Source organism: Polypterus senegalus, chromosome 2, assembly GCF_016835505.1.
Source record: "Polypterus senegalus isolate Bchr_013 chromosome 2, ASM1683550v1, whole genome shotgun sequence".
In the NCBI taxonomy this organism is placed as follows: Eukaryota; Metazoa; Chordata; class Cladistia; order Polypteriformes; family Polypteridae; genus Polypterus; species Polypterus senegalus.
In genome coordinates this window covers 206915179-206930234 of record NC_053155.1, presented here as the reverse complement: position 1 = coordinate 206930234, position 15056 = coordinate 206915179, and the positions used below count along the sequence as shown (strand labels likewise).

Sequence of the window (15056 nt, the reverse complement as noted above, 5' to 3'; positions counted from 1 at the left end):
AAGAAACTAGAATATAAAACATGTTTTCAGTTATTTCACATTTTTTTGTTAAGTACATAATTCCACATGTGTTCATTCATAGTTTTGATGCCTTCAATGAGAATCTACCAATGTAAATGGTCATGAAAATAAAGAAAACACATTGCATGAGGAGGTGTGTCCAAACTTTTGGCCTGTACTGTATTTTGAAAATGTAGCTAAATAGCCACCCCCACACTTTTAATTCAGTCAATATTTAGACTGGAATAAAATGTAACTTTATATGCCAAAGGAGGTAGGAGTTTCAGCAGTTTGACCTTGTTTTGCACATACATTATTTGTTTGTTGTTGGCACCTTTGCAGTGACAGATGGTGTATTGTTGACTTTACAAATTATTTACATAAGCTTGTAATAGTTTGTTATCCTCAAATTAACCTGTTGATCTTTTTAACTGTCACTTAACACTTTTTTTTCCCCCCATTATCAAGGGTCGAAATCCTTTCTTTCTCGAGCCTGCAATTATTGTTACAATCACAGATGGGAATAAACTCACAAGTACCAGTGGAGTTCAGGATGAGGTAAGCATTTTTAATACATTGGTATATTCCTTGAATAAATTCATGGTGCAATTTTGTACTATAAAGCAGACTCCTGCCCTGTTCGCCATAGGTTGTTTCAGTTTACACATCAGATTTTTCAGTTATGCTTATTTCTATATCTAAAGTCAGAATTTTATTTTAACTTCCTTCTATTTTATATTGTATATGTGAATACCTTTTTCTTTCCACAACCCAAATTCATATTTGTTATGTTGTAATGAAATTGTTACTTGCCTCGGTATGTGTTTGTCTCATGATGTGTTTGAGTATGCCCTGGAAAGGATCAGTGTCTTGTTCAAAATTTGTTATTTTCTTACACCTTATGCTGCCAGAATAAATTATAGTCCCTTTTGACTATAAAGTTGGATTAAGCTAATTCAGGGAATTAAGTAAATATCTTATTGTTTTGAAAGAAATTGTAACATATGGAAGAATGCACTTAACTAACCTTCAGAGTTGGTAAATTCTTTGCATGGCATGAAGGAAGAGAAAAATTCAGAAAAAGCTGTTACTTTTGCAGAGAATAAATAAATGCAAAGTAACAGGTGAGGGAAGATATGGCAATTGCCTGCTTGACCAAAAATCAAGTAAACATTTCATGATGCTTCAGAGTTTTATACAAAAGACCAACTCTCAATGTCCAGTGTCATCTTGTACTTATTGCTTTTATTTATTGATTTGTTTACTCTGGCTGAATTTAGTTTTGACTATTGTTACTTCTCATTTATTGCACTGTCTTTGACCTCTTCACATACCTCTTACATTTAGATCAGTCCATCAGAAGTTGTGTATCCTGCAGTTTTTGTACTGGAGTTTTTTTTTTTTTCTTCTTCTTATTTGTTATTTGTTAGAGCCACCATATACAATATGACACAGACATTCTTGCTGATAACAGCTACTGCCATTTGGCAGTCATCTGCCACAAAGTATTTTTATCCATCACAATTACAAAACTGAACAAGGACTGAAACTTCCTTTGTTGGCAACAGAGATTGCAATGTATTGTACATTGGATCTATACCCATACCTGGTGTTCTGTGGTATTACCAACAAGGCACATTCTTTACCAGTCCTGGGACACAGCAGGGCAGGAATAGTGTTATTGTTGCATTGTTCTTGTAGACACCCCCAAAAATAATGATCATATATGTTTGGGTATTGTCCTGTTGGAATATAGTATCATGCAGGTCTTCCATAAAAGTTCATACTATGAGTTAAAAGATCATATTGTGCATCTCTGTAAACTCTATCTCTAAGAAGAGCTAACTAGTAAATAACATGCAAATGCAATTGTTTGCACTTCTGGGAAAACTCTTAATTTCTGGTTTTTAGTGAGATAGGGTCACTGAGTCTGGGAGCATCTGTTCCTTCTCCAGTTGGAACCTGCTTTGTTTCTCTGGAAGGAAACCATACACTTAAATATAACTTAAAAATTGCATATGTTTGAAATTCAGAAATGTATGTGCAAGATTAGTAAATAAATCCCAATAGATACAAATATTACATCAAACTACAGTATATCAGCAGGATTGTAGGGTTTTAAAATAAGTATTACAGAATAAACACAGGAATAATGGGTTCAATGTCAAATAAAACTGTAACAGATGTAAGGTTGTCTTGTAAGCCTTTCACCTCCTGTACCCTAATGAAAAAAGTAGGCCAGCTGAACAGAATTTTTATTAAACATAAAATGTATTTGAAAAAAATGGGCTAGGTGTTGTGGTTTTCAGTTTAGTTCACTTGTTATTGGAGATTCGCCTTTGTTTTGTATTTCAAGGAGGACTCTCCATATTTAACTTCAGCCACCTGAAATGTCTCATTTGAAGACTGAACTGGCTTGCTACTATGTGTATATTTGTGTTAGAAAGAAACCCAAAATCTAGTTTGACAGAGAAGAGTTTCATAATTTACCCTTACAACTTAGCTTAATGTTTAGCAAAATGGTTTATGGCTTCAGTAAAATTTTGTCCTGGTTCAGCATGCAAACCAAAGCTTGTGTTAGTTCTTGGCAAATTTGCATATGGATGGAGGTCTGGCAGATAAATTAAACTGCTCTTTGTGTAGATCTCTCTTTCCTTTCCTTATTTCCTTTTCCTCCCAACTTCCTTTCCTCGTCATGTGTGAATCATACGTCACCCTGATCTATAAGAAATATTTTGAAAGAAGGTGGCTAATTGAGGGCTTCATTCATATTTTCACAATTCCTGAAAGCTTGGCAATCATATTCTCCTAATTTCTAGTAAATAAATTCAAGTCCAGTTTGGTAGTTTCAGAATAATTACACAAAAATAATTCTACATTATTCACAGATTTGAAAAAAACTTTTTTTTTTTAAATTTTATTATAAAGCTGCACCTTCCTTTGAACACACCGTTACCTGGAAGTGAGTTAACAAAAGAACCCTTTCGCTGGGACCAGCGTCTTTTTGCACTTGTGCTCAGGATCCCAGGTAAAATGACAGTAGAACAGGAGCAAGTGTTTGGTGTACCCCTGGATGATTCGCCTATTACACCAATGTGTGATGTCACAGGAGGTGAGACAAATTTTTTCAATCTAAATTTATATCCTACCTGAGACATATGGTTCTAATTTGTAATTTTTGTTAATCAAGCAGTGTTCATTGTGTTTAACTATGTTTGTATTTATATACTGTATAAATAATATAATAAACAATGAATGCTTCTTTTTATTAGTAGCCTTAAAATGACTCTGGTAAATTGTTCAATACCTCAGCAAGTGCAGGTGGGATATTGTGTAGGCAGTACTTGATATGAAAGGAAAGTATTGACTTTGACTAAGAATATTGTTGAGAAGTGGAAAGAAATTCTATGGAAGAGGGTGTACTGTGCAGAGCATAATGTTGGCAAAGAAGACTTAATGACTGTACAGGTGCAGCATGGTGTGCCAGTGTGAGAGGCCAAACAGCTTCACAGACGAGTGTGAGTGAGTGTGAGTGGTTTGTTAGGCCATGCAAGTGTCTGTGGGAGGTGCCAACATTCTGGCTGTGCTCTTTTGCCTATTGAAAACAGTGACAGGTGAGATGGTAGTTAACCATTGTAAGATGCTAGGGGTCGCTAGCTGCCAATTAAACCCAACAGACACACACTCAGGACACAGGATAAGAGCACTCTGAAGTATTTTAACTTTTCTTCTTTTAAACTGTGCCTCCAAAGCATCCCAGCCACAATAAACAGGCAAATGAATACACAATAATATTCTCAATTATAATAATAATAACAACAAAAGTTCTCTCCTCCACATCTCCCGGTAAGATCTGTCCTACACGTCCTGACTCCGGTTCACTTGCTGGGTTTCCAGCAGTTCTTTATATAGTCTTTGGTCAGATGGAGAATTGGCTTTTTCTTCAGCCCGGAAGTAGTTTGGGGCTCCCGTCCTCGTCACTTAGGAGTACTTCCAGGCTATGGATGAGACATGCCTCCTCCAGTCCTCTCACTGCTCCTCCTGGTACCCAACAGGGCTGAGAAACTGCACGCCAAGTCCCAGTATGCCCTGCGGGAATCCAGGGCACCGTTACACTCCAGGGTAGCTGCCATCCAGCGTCTACCACACCATGTAAGGGCCCAGAGAAAGTTCAGGGAGCGGTTTTACTTGGGGGTGGGGTTTCAGGAGTGGAGGCTACACCATGGATCCATTCTGAGTGCATGCATGCATTCATAAGAGGATTTGTGATCCCACTGAACTTGGTGGTGTATTGGGAGAATTGTCTGACCAGGATTGGCTGCAGACATGCTGGGTGGTTTCTTAAAAAAACACTAATCTGAGAAAAGACAGAAGGAAGGAGAAATGAAGCCAAGAAGAGCTGAGTTACTGCTGACACTTCAAGGCATGCAAGTAATGGGCCACCTGGAAAGACTGTACATCTAGCAATACCAGTTATATGGTGTTATTTAGCTTTTCATTTTGGAACTATCTATTCTAGTAATGCCCAATAATTAATTATATAACATTTTCTCCTGCCTATTCTGGTACTCTGTCTAATTGCCTTGGGTTACAGATATAAAAGAAAGGCGGAAGGAAGTAGTGAACTACGTCATTCATTCCTAACAGTGTAATACGAAAACGAGATTTGGGCATTCTTTTAAGGTCTGCATAATAAAAGTGAATAGGGAGGGTGACCTTAGGATCCTCCCTGGAGAGGCCTGTGTTCTGGCACTGGATTAGAGTCTCCAGAAAGAAATTCAAACATAATAGCCATGAGAATCAGCCTTTTTCGGCCTAGGTTTAAAATTGCACTAGCTCCAACCTTTACAAGATGTCTCAAAGTTTGTTTTATAATAAAATTACAGTACATTAATGTATACAGTGTATACAATATTGCATTTTTGTTGTTATGCAAACCATGATTGTAATGTATTTGTTTCTGCTTTTATACGTAGCTTCTGATTTTCATAAATAAATTGTTTAATCTTTATTTTTCTTTTTTATTGCCACTACACTGTACTGTGCAAATCCAGTTATTTTAAATTGAAATACAATCATCCCTTTCCAATGTTTTCTACAGGTCGCTCATATAGCATTTGTTCACAGAAAATGTTAAATCAATGTCTGGAGTCGCTAGTACAAAAAATTCAGAGTGGGGTAGTGGTACACTTTGAGAAGACAGGACCTGATCTACAAAATTTAGAAGGTAAAGTAATGTGGACAAGATAATAAGTTAGTTTTATAGTTATACAGTAGATATTTTCTCAGGGATCCTACTAATTGTTTTCTTCTGCTAGCAAAATCTACATTTTATTTAGCCAAATAAAATTACATTAGCTAAAATATAAAAATCATTGCACATGCCAAGTAACACTTGCTATGCAAAACCATTAACTTTCTCCCATTATATTTTGACTGATCAAATTAAAAAACAACCCTGTAATTTACTTTTAATACTTAAAACTGAAAGCATTTTTCTATTAACTTCTAGTGAGCCTTCAAGTAGAAATGTAGTTATATTTTGAATGTTTAGAATTGCAATTAGAGATATTTCTAATGTATTTCAATATGTCAATGATTTTTAATTTTAGACCTCAGTAATGCAGCTTTAATTACACAAAATTACATTAGAGATGCCGCTAATTTTAGCACACCATGAGTAGTAAGAAAAGGGCAATTTGAAATGTAATACTTTAGTACCGCTTGTGTTGCTAGTTATACATCAGTAGATTTACAACTTGCTTACACATTGTAGTTTATGTTCCATCTAATAATAACATGTTTATGATCAATTATTACTATTAAAAGTTGGTCTCTAAACATTGTAAATTTGTTTTAGGTTGTGTCCCTTTCTGGTTGTGTAATCATTCGACTTAGTCCTTTCTTAGTTGCTTGGTGAAGTTTGCACATTCTCTTATACACATCTAGGTTATCTTTTCATAGTCCAGTTTACTACAGAGATGTGCGTATAAGTTTTGGTATTTTGTTTGTGTGTTTGTATTGAATGTATTATGCAGTGGACTGTCATCCCACTATTGCTAGGTCTTGCCTTCTGCCCAGTATAGTTTTGATAGAAAACAACTCTCCAAAACATAGTGAAGGACTTAGCCTGTTAGAGAATAATTGTTGGACTTAAATAAATAAATAGACAAAAGCCTTTGGAACTTGTTTTCAGCATCTGTGCTATTGTGCATTGGATGTTGATTCTTTTTGCATTTATTTTTCTTCCCTATCAGATGGGTCACTAGATGTCACTAAAGTTAATCTTCAACCTTGGCATAGCTGCCACCGGCTAATTTATGTTCGCCCGAATCCTAAAACAGGGGTACCTATTGGTCACTGGCCAATCCCGGAGTCTTTCTGGCCAGATCAAAATTCGCCAACACTGGTGAGTACTTAAAATTATTTCAAAATATCTTCATGCTGATTTCAGTATATTTTCTACGTGCAGGTGAAGGTATGGCAATTGTCTGTTTGTAGAAAAATAAATACCATTGTGTATGTGTATAATTACCCAGGATGAAATCTTGAACCAAAATTGCTTATAACACTAGGTAAAAAAAATGAAAATAACATTATTCTTAGCCCTACTCTTGCCAATGCTCACTTAATATTTGTATTACTATAATTCACATTTTACATAATTAGATAGATAGATACTTTATTAATCCCACATTTAGCTAACATCATAGCATTACAATGTACATGGCGTGTAGAAAAGCAAATGCAGAAAGTGAACTGTGAAGAACTATATATAGAAAACATAAAAAAGTTGGTCACTGAATGAAACAAAAATTAGAGAAGGGTTAGGGACACGAATAAAAAGACAGCAGGAATATACACACCAGAAATGTTGTACATAACTTTTAAGAAAAAGTTTTAACTTGTTAATCTTGTCAGAAATAATGGTGCTAGAGCAGTAATTGTGCAATTCAAAATCTTTAACATTTTTCTAGCTTATTAATGTTTAATAGACTAGTCCTGCTTAGGTGTCCTAAATGTATTGTGATGTTCATGCACGGGTCATTTACAAAAATGTTTAAAGCTGAAAAATGGAAGCAGAATAGAAATTAAAAAAATCATAAAATCTGTTTTTCTTGTTTCTTTTTAGCCACCTCGTAGTGCCCACCCTTTGGTAAGATTCTCTTGTGTGGATTCAGAGCCAATGGTAATTGACAAGCTTCCTTTTGATAAATATGAACTTGAACCATCTCCGCTCACACAGTACATCTTGGAAAGGAAATCCCCACATATTTGCTGGCAGGTATGTAGTTGGTGCAATCCCCTCAAAAACAAATTCTGCGATGGAGTAATCAGTCATGCACATTTTCCACTTAGTAATGGGAAAATGCAAAGCTTATTTAAAGGGTCATTTACTATTTAATTTGAAATAGAGGTTTAGTCTGATACTCCTTGAATTAAGACTACTCTAGGCAGAATTGAAAAGGCCAGGTGTTTGTCCTAATCAAACTTAACCTCCCCGTTCTCTTGCTCCCTCAATCACAGTGCACACTTCTCATTATGCTTAAAAAAAACATCATGAGAGTGAGCAAGGAGAGGGAACAGGAAAACTAATATTGGGGCATCTTTGAATTTCATCAGCAACTACATATACAGTGAAGGGTAAGACTTTTTTAAGTAATCATGTATACAGCTACCAGTTTTTAAGAATCATTTTGTATCTGTGTCTAAATGTGAATTGTTTGCTTTATTTCTATTTAAGGCTGAATGTGAGAAATAGTGTATTTTCTTGATTGGAACACAACCTAGCATAATCCTAAACCATGAGATTAAATGTAATTACTGTTCAAAACAAACATGAACCAACTCAATATCTAGAATTAGTAAGAGTGAAATTGTTAATTCTTATACTGTGATATTATTTTTATAATTTTATTTGAATAAATGATGTGAGAAAAAAATAGACCCACATATAGTATAATATCTATGATGTTATGAAATTAATTTTATAAAATACTTTTTTATTATCTTGAACAAAATTGAGTATAATTTTGAATAGTTCTTAAACTTTCTATTTTTTCTGCAAGGTATTTGTTGGAAATAGTGCAAAATACAGTGACCTTGGCCTGCCCTTTGGTTATTTAAAGGCCAGCACAGCTTTGAATTGTGTTAATCTATTTGTCATGCCATATAATTTTCCAGTGCTGCTTCCACTTCTTGGTGAGTTTATATTTATTACTTTATCTGTAATATTATTTAATGGTAGCATTGTTAAATAAAAAATATTGAGACCTTTAAAATTAGCTTTATTTTAGATTACATTTTTAAAATAGGTTTTCAGCATTCATTATTTCTATAATGAAAGCAGTAGAAATGTTCTTTTTTTTTTAACATTAGCGCAATCTAGATGAGAATAAGCCCTTCGGCCCAACAAAGCTCGGCAGTCCTGTACACTTAATTCTTCCAAATTAACATCCAAGTCTAGCTTTGAAAGTCCATAAAATCCTACTGTTTACCACACAACTTGGTAACTTATTTCATGTGTCTTTGGTTCTCGGTGTAAAGAAAAATGTCCTAATGTTAGTGTGAAATTTACCTTTAACAACTGTGTCCCCATGTTCTTGATGAAATATTTTTAAAGTAACAGTCTCAATATACTATACTAATTCCCTTCATTTCTTAATCTTATTTTGCCTAAACTGAAAAGGCTCAGCACTTTTAATCTTTACTCATAATTTATTCCCTGTAGCCCTGCAATTAGCGTAGTCACTTTTCTCTGGACTTTTTCCAGCACTGCTATGTCCATTTTGTAGCCTAGAGACCAAAACTGCACAAAGTACTTCAGGTGAGGTCTAACCAGTCAGTCATTAAGCTTGAGCATCACCTCTTTGGAATTATACCCTATACATTATGCTGGAGTATATTACATAACATTCTGTTAGTCTTCTTAATGGCTTCTGAACAGTGTCTGGCAGTGGATAGTGATGAGTCTTCTATGACTCGTAAATCCTTCTCATAAGGTGTATTTTTTATTTTCAGACCTCCCATTGTGTACTCAAACCTAACATTTTTACTTCCTACGTGTAATACTTTGCATTTACTACATTAAATTTAATCTGCCACAAATCTGCCTAAGCCTATATGCTGTCCATGTCTTTCCGTAATGGTTCAACAGATTCTAGATTGTCTGCTAATCCATCTAGGTTGGTATCATCTGCAAACTTAACCAGCGTGTTCTCAATATTCCCATCTAAATCATTTATATACTGTATATTAAAAAAGGCAGCACCCCGAGAACTAACCCTGTGGGACACTAATCTTAATATCAGCCAAATTGAATAGGGTTTCTCACACCCATAACCCTCTACTTCATGTGTCTGAGCCAATTTTCCACCCATTTATATACTACAGTCTGAACTCTGGCTTCTTTTAGTTTGACGCATAACCTCTCATGTGGCACTTTATCAAATGCTCTTTGAAACTCAAGATAAATAATATCAGATGCTCAACTTTGTTCGTATTCTATTATTGCTTTCTTCCAGCATGTTAGCAATAACCTCTTGTTCTTGCTATGTTTTTTCTAAATCGTTTTCTTAACGATTCCTTCCATTCATTTTCCTGTGATGCATGTTACTTACTGGCCTATAGTTGCTTTTACTTCTTTTAATTGTTCCCTGGAGAATGTTGACAAAGTATGTACATTTTATTATCAGTATCATATTCTTTGAAATGCTTACCAGCTGTATCAAATAGTATGACAATGGGAAAATTAGGATATCTGTTCAGTCATAAGAATCTGTATCATATGAATGTGGACCTCAGTTCCCTTTCAAAGGCTCAATTATTTTTTGTCGCCTTCAGATCTGTATCACATATCACATATGTTAAGATATCAGAAAAAATAGATTTGGGAGGATTACACAGGCAGTGTGTGGTGGGGGGTTTGTTTCCTGTCTTGTGCCTTATGCTGGCTGGGATTAGATCCAGCAGACCCCTGTGACCCTGTGTTAGGATATAGTGGGTTGGATAATGGATGGATGGACCCAGGAAGTATAAATATAGTCTAAAACAATCATGACAATAACCATCCATCCATCCATTGTCTAACCCGCTGAATCCAAACACAGGGTCACAGGGGTCTGCCGGAGCCAATCCCAGCCAACACAGGGCACAAGGTAGGAACCAATCCTGGGCAGGGTGCCAACCCACCGCAGGACACACACAAACACACCCACACACCAAGCACACACTACGGCCAATTTAGAATCACCAATCCACCTAACCTGCATGTCTTTGGATTGTGGGAGGAAACCCACGCAGACACAGGGAAAACATGCAAACTCCACGCAGGGAGGACCCGGGAAGCGAACCCGGGTCTCCTAACTGTGAGGCAGCAGCGCTACCACTGCCGCCCCATCATAACAATAACATTCCCGTCTAAACTTGCCCTTTTCATTGTTATATAAAACTGTTGTTTGACCATTTTGTTGGGATCTAAAACATTCCTCTGTCTGTTCCTGTTTCTACTCTTAACTTAGATACCATCAGTGATATGTGGAAAGTGTATGTGAGGGGTGCAGAATGTGGATGTAGTTAGTGTAAACCTAGATATGAACAATGACGTTGTCCTACTTACATGATATGTTGAGTGCAGACAGAGGTGTAAATGATGGGAGAGGTGTGTGGAATAAATTCTGGACGTTGTCCCGGAATTCTGACTTCTAAAGGTGTCTCTCTGGCATTAAAGGGAAAATGTCTATAAAAGCAGCAATATGAGTCATATGCTCTATGGGAATAACACATGGTTGATAAAAGTGGAAGATCAAACAAATCTGGAAAGAACAAAGATGAGCATAATCAGATGGTTGTGTGGAGTGTCACGAGCTGAGAAGATAAACACTGAGTTATAGAGGCAATATATGTTTGGTTGAGGAGAATCTGGCTGAGGTGGTTTGGGTATGTGGTGCAAAAGGCAAAGAGTGACTGGGTGAACATATGCACCATGGAGAAGTTGAGGGAATGAGGCACACTGGGACCCACTGAAGATGTGGTTGAAGATGATGTCAAATGATATGAAAAGTATGGATCTCATGACAGAGGATCCCCAGGATGTGGAGACTATAGAAAAATTTTGGGAGTGAAAGTATTAACCTGAGTAAACAGGGGAAATGGCCTTTAAACCAGTGATAGTTATAGGATGTACAGCTTGTAATCATAATGTATTTGCTATACTGTATTATAGTATTCCTATAAAAAAAAATACAATTAACAAAACTCTTATCTTTTAACCCTTATGATATTAGGCCACAAAAGGCAAAGAGCAGATTTTGAGACCATGTACAATGGAGATGTGTAATTTTAAAACTGTTCTATAGGATTTGGGATGTGGAATTATTTAGTATATTTGTGAAAGAGTACATAAATAATAGTATGAATATAATGGAGTGATAGAAATTACCATAATAGTATAAGTCATTGTGAGACTAACGAAAATCTGGAACAGTGCTGGAAAAAAAATCAGAATAAAGGAGTTACGCAAAATATACTGTAATTGATCCCTATGGAAATATGTTCTACATTATCTTGATCACAGAAAATGTGTTTTATTTTAGATGATTTGTTCAAGGTTCACAAACTTAAGCCATCATTAAAATGGCGTCAGTCATTTGAGACCTATTTGAAGAGCATGCCTCCTTATTATATTGGGGTAAGTCACAGTTTCTAAATGAGTAGATCTACATAATAGAGATTATTTTTTTTATACAGCACCAATAGTATTTAGGATTACGTTGTGCAGAAAATAAGTAAAATTGTATGCAGTGATATTTTTGGGGATGTGTATAATTGATTCAGAAGAAAGGCGAGCGGCTACAAATGCCAGATGAATGGACATTGATGGAACTCATGTTTCTTTGATTTATTAATACTAAACCTTTGTTGCTATTCAGAATAAATACTCAGAGTTTATAAAAAGCTTCATAAAACCTCAGACAGTCCATTTTGAAAATGTTTCAAGTCTTATGGTTTCCAAACTATGTGATTTACCTGCTTGTCTCCTTCCATGATACTTCCATGAAACAGGGTCTTTAAGTAGGCTCATATGAAAATGTCTAAAGGCATTTAATTGGCTGTAGATAGTGTCATAATAGGATAGAGTAGACTGAGTATTAATATTTCAGTTAAATATTTGGTGTGGCACTCTTTCTGCAGATTTTATTTTTTTCTCCAGCCGTCTGGAGTTTTTTTTGTTTTTTTCTGTCCACCCTGGCCATCGGACCTCACTCCTTTTCTATGTTAACTAATATTGTCTTATTTTAATTTCTTATTTTGTCTTTTATTTTTCTTTTCTTCATTATGCAAAGCACTTTGAGCTACTTTTTGTATGAAAATTTGCTATATAAATAAATGTTGTTGTTGTTTCTATTAGTTTGGCTCTGAGGGTAGCACAGATTATTCCAATGCTAATTGTCGAAGTAACTTTCATTTAATATGCAGATAAATAAATGGTAAGTTAGTGCATACTTACTTTATTGAATCTAGAAGGACAAATTACAATGCTACAGCAGCAACACAGTAAATCAGTAAAAACAACATGTAAGCCAATGTCAAAATGCAAGACCTGCAGTATATGCAGTGCACATATATTGTCACTGAAGAAATATTGTTGCAGTATCTGTTGTAACTGGAAAAGTAATATAAGAAAGAGAATTAAATAAACTAATTCTCATCAAAGAGAAAAATAGATATTTCAGTGTGAAACAAATATTTGAAAAGTTAACTTCCTTCTTTCAATGATCATGGAATACAGATAAGGACAATATAACCATATGTGGTATACAACTCTCCTGTGTACTCCTCAAAGATTCAGGTGTGAGCCGTGCTATTTGGAGGTATGTCCAGCACTGGAATTATTTAGTGCTGCTGCTGGTCCAATTTGCTTTGATGCTGCCAAATCTTCTGTGACTTCAAAATTTTAATCAACAGTAAGCAACATTTACATAGATGTCTGGTGAAAACCAGGAAGGTAAAAGTAATAGTAAATACAAGTAACATGTAATAAATATGATATCCATAATAATACATTCTGTAGATTATAGTATAGGCAAATGAAATACAATGTCAATTGATGCACATGCAAAGAGAAGCTAAAGTGAAATAATTGACTTTCAGTTTTGTCTAATACAATATTCCTCCTAACTGATGATAGATCTTTACAAGCTTTTGAAAGCCTTTATTTTATCCCAAATCTCTACTACATGATTAGTTTTACTTAGTGTTAGAAAATGTTGTGGTCTATATTATAAACTTTATTAAGTGCATTTTGAAATGGATTTAATGTGTTAAACAAATAGCCCTCTTGTTGAGGGTGTTGTGGAACAATTTAACTTGTTGCATTATGTATGCATACCTTATAGAACAAACAGATAAAAGATAATTTTGATGCCAGGTAATTTATATCTGCGTTGAAAAACAAAAAATGTATTTAGGTGTCCTTTTAAGAAAATATATTATGTGTGAGCACAAGCATTAATAAAAAAAGCAGAAAAAAATATTTAATACAAATTTTAGTTTTCTCAGTTTTTTTGTTTTTACATGTTTTTGTACAATTTATCTCTCTTTAATTGTTACTTTATGAAGGCATTCCAAAATGTTCTGATCTTAAAATTGTTACAGTGCAAACAAAGAAGAGCTATGGAATGCAGAGTTCCACTAACTATTTGGTAGCATTTTTTTGTCCTTTGTGTCTGTGAACAAGCCACAAATGCTAGAAATTAATTTTTGTGCTTGATCACACCGTAGTGTGAATTTTGGATTGAACAGATAGCCACTTCCCTGTTTTAATGTTCTCACTACTTTAATTTAAAATTAGGAATCCAGTATTCACTAAAACTATAAACCATGGTTCAGTAGCTTAAATTTTATCAAGTATAACTTAACTAGTTTTGCAGCTGACTATGTCTACATCTATGTCATTGAACTGTACATGTTTAATAAATTCTGTATTTTATGTTTTCCTGTAGCCCTTAAAGAAGGCATTAAGGATGATGGGAGCTCCTAATGTAATTGCTGAGAATATGGAATATGGTTTAAGTTATAGTGTTGTTTCTTATCTCAAAAAGTTAAGTCAACAGGTAAAGTCACAAGCTACAATTTAATAGTTTTTCTGTATTTTGTTTTTCATTTAGCACAAATTATTTCTGCTTTTGTGTTTACTTTGTTATTCAACTGTAGCTTAAGAAAAACCTACTACTCTTCACAGTGAGGGTTATTACATTGATAAGGAGGTGTGTAATGATGCCTATTGGAAGTTATTGCCATACTAATTATTAAACCACAGAACCACATACTGAAGCTGCAAAGTGTTCTGCTGGCTCCTGTATCTTAATGTATAGGGCCATGCCTAATTGGGCGGCCAGAGAACCAAGGTTACCATCTCCTTTTCCATGGCCTAGGAGTGAAAAAATCGAAAGACAGGGAGTCCTCAGGACTTCTCAGCCTGCAGATCCCTGAACAGGTATGGTTACATGTTGTAGGCCCGAAACCTTGTGATACTGTAGTTCTTTTTCTTAACTCGGCTTTACTCTTCAGTGAATCCTCTAGTCTAACAAGCAAACCTGAACCTATTAAGAGTTTAGGTCAGATTAATATTTAAATGCTCAAATTAAATTAAAGTAAAACAAGATTATGTTAATATAAAATAAAATATAATAATATAGCTTAATTTCTCTTTAATATATAGCCTTTACAACATAGTTGAAGTATAGGTCATCATTAACATCACCAGCTTAACAGCCATTTGTGAGGTCTACCCAGGTTTGCTAATTTCCTTTCAAATCTGTTTATACTTTCCAAAATCCTGGGCACAGAGGTGAAACAGTTCTAATAAAATCCACTTAAGCTAATATGTTATTACTTAGTAAAAAATGTTATTAAGTAAACATCAAAATTAAGTGAAAAATAAAAAAAGTATAGTAAACTTGGGAAAAAATGAATCAAATAAAAATATAGTTACTTTAAAGAACAGATTAACCTAAATTTGCAAATATCCATGCCGTTTATTGGAAATTATAAGC

At 34.8% G+C, this 15056-nt stretch overlaps 1 protein-coding gene across 3 annotated transcripts in view; it reads left to right on the top strand.

Annotated features, from left to right (window-relative positions):
- ints6 (integrator complex subunit 6) overlaps positions 1-15056 on the top strand; it is a 64857-nt gene that overhangs the window by 15990 nt on the left and 33811 nt on the right. Inside the window, exons 4-11 of one of the 3 annotated variants that reach the window (XM_039745220.1) lie at positions 469-558; positions 2929-3112; positions 5102-5227; positions 6258-6409; positions 7133-7285; positions 8070-8202; positions 11595-11689; positions 14004-14114. In XM_039745220.1, coding sequence (XP_039601154.1) covers positions 469-558; positions 2929-3112; positions 5102-5227; positions 6258-6409; positions 7133-7285; positions 8070-8202; positions 11595-11689; positions 14004-14114 — 1044 coding nt within the window. Of the gene's footprint in view, positions 1-468; positions 559-2928; positions 3113-5101; positions 5228-6257; positions 6410-7132; positions 7286-7527; positions 7819-8069; positions 8203-11594; positions 11690-14003; positions 14115-15056 lie in introns of those variants that run through there. The other 2 variants (XM_039745222.1, XM_039745221.1) reach the window with 2 other exon arrangements.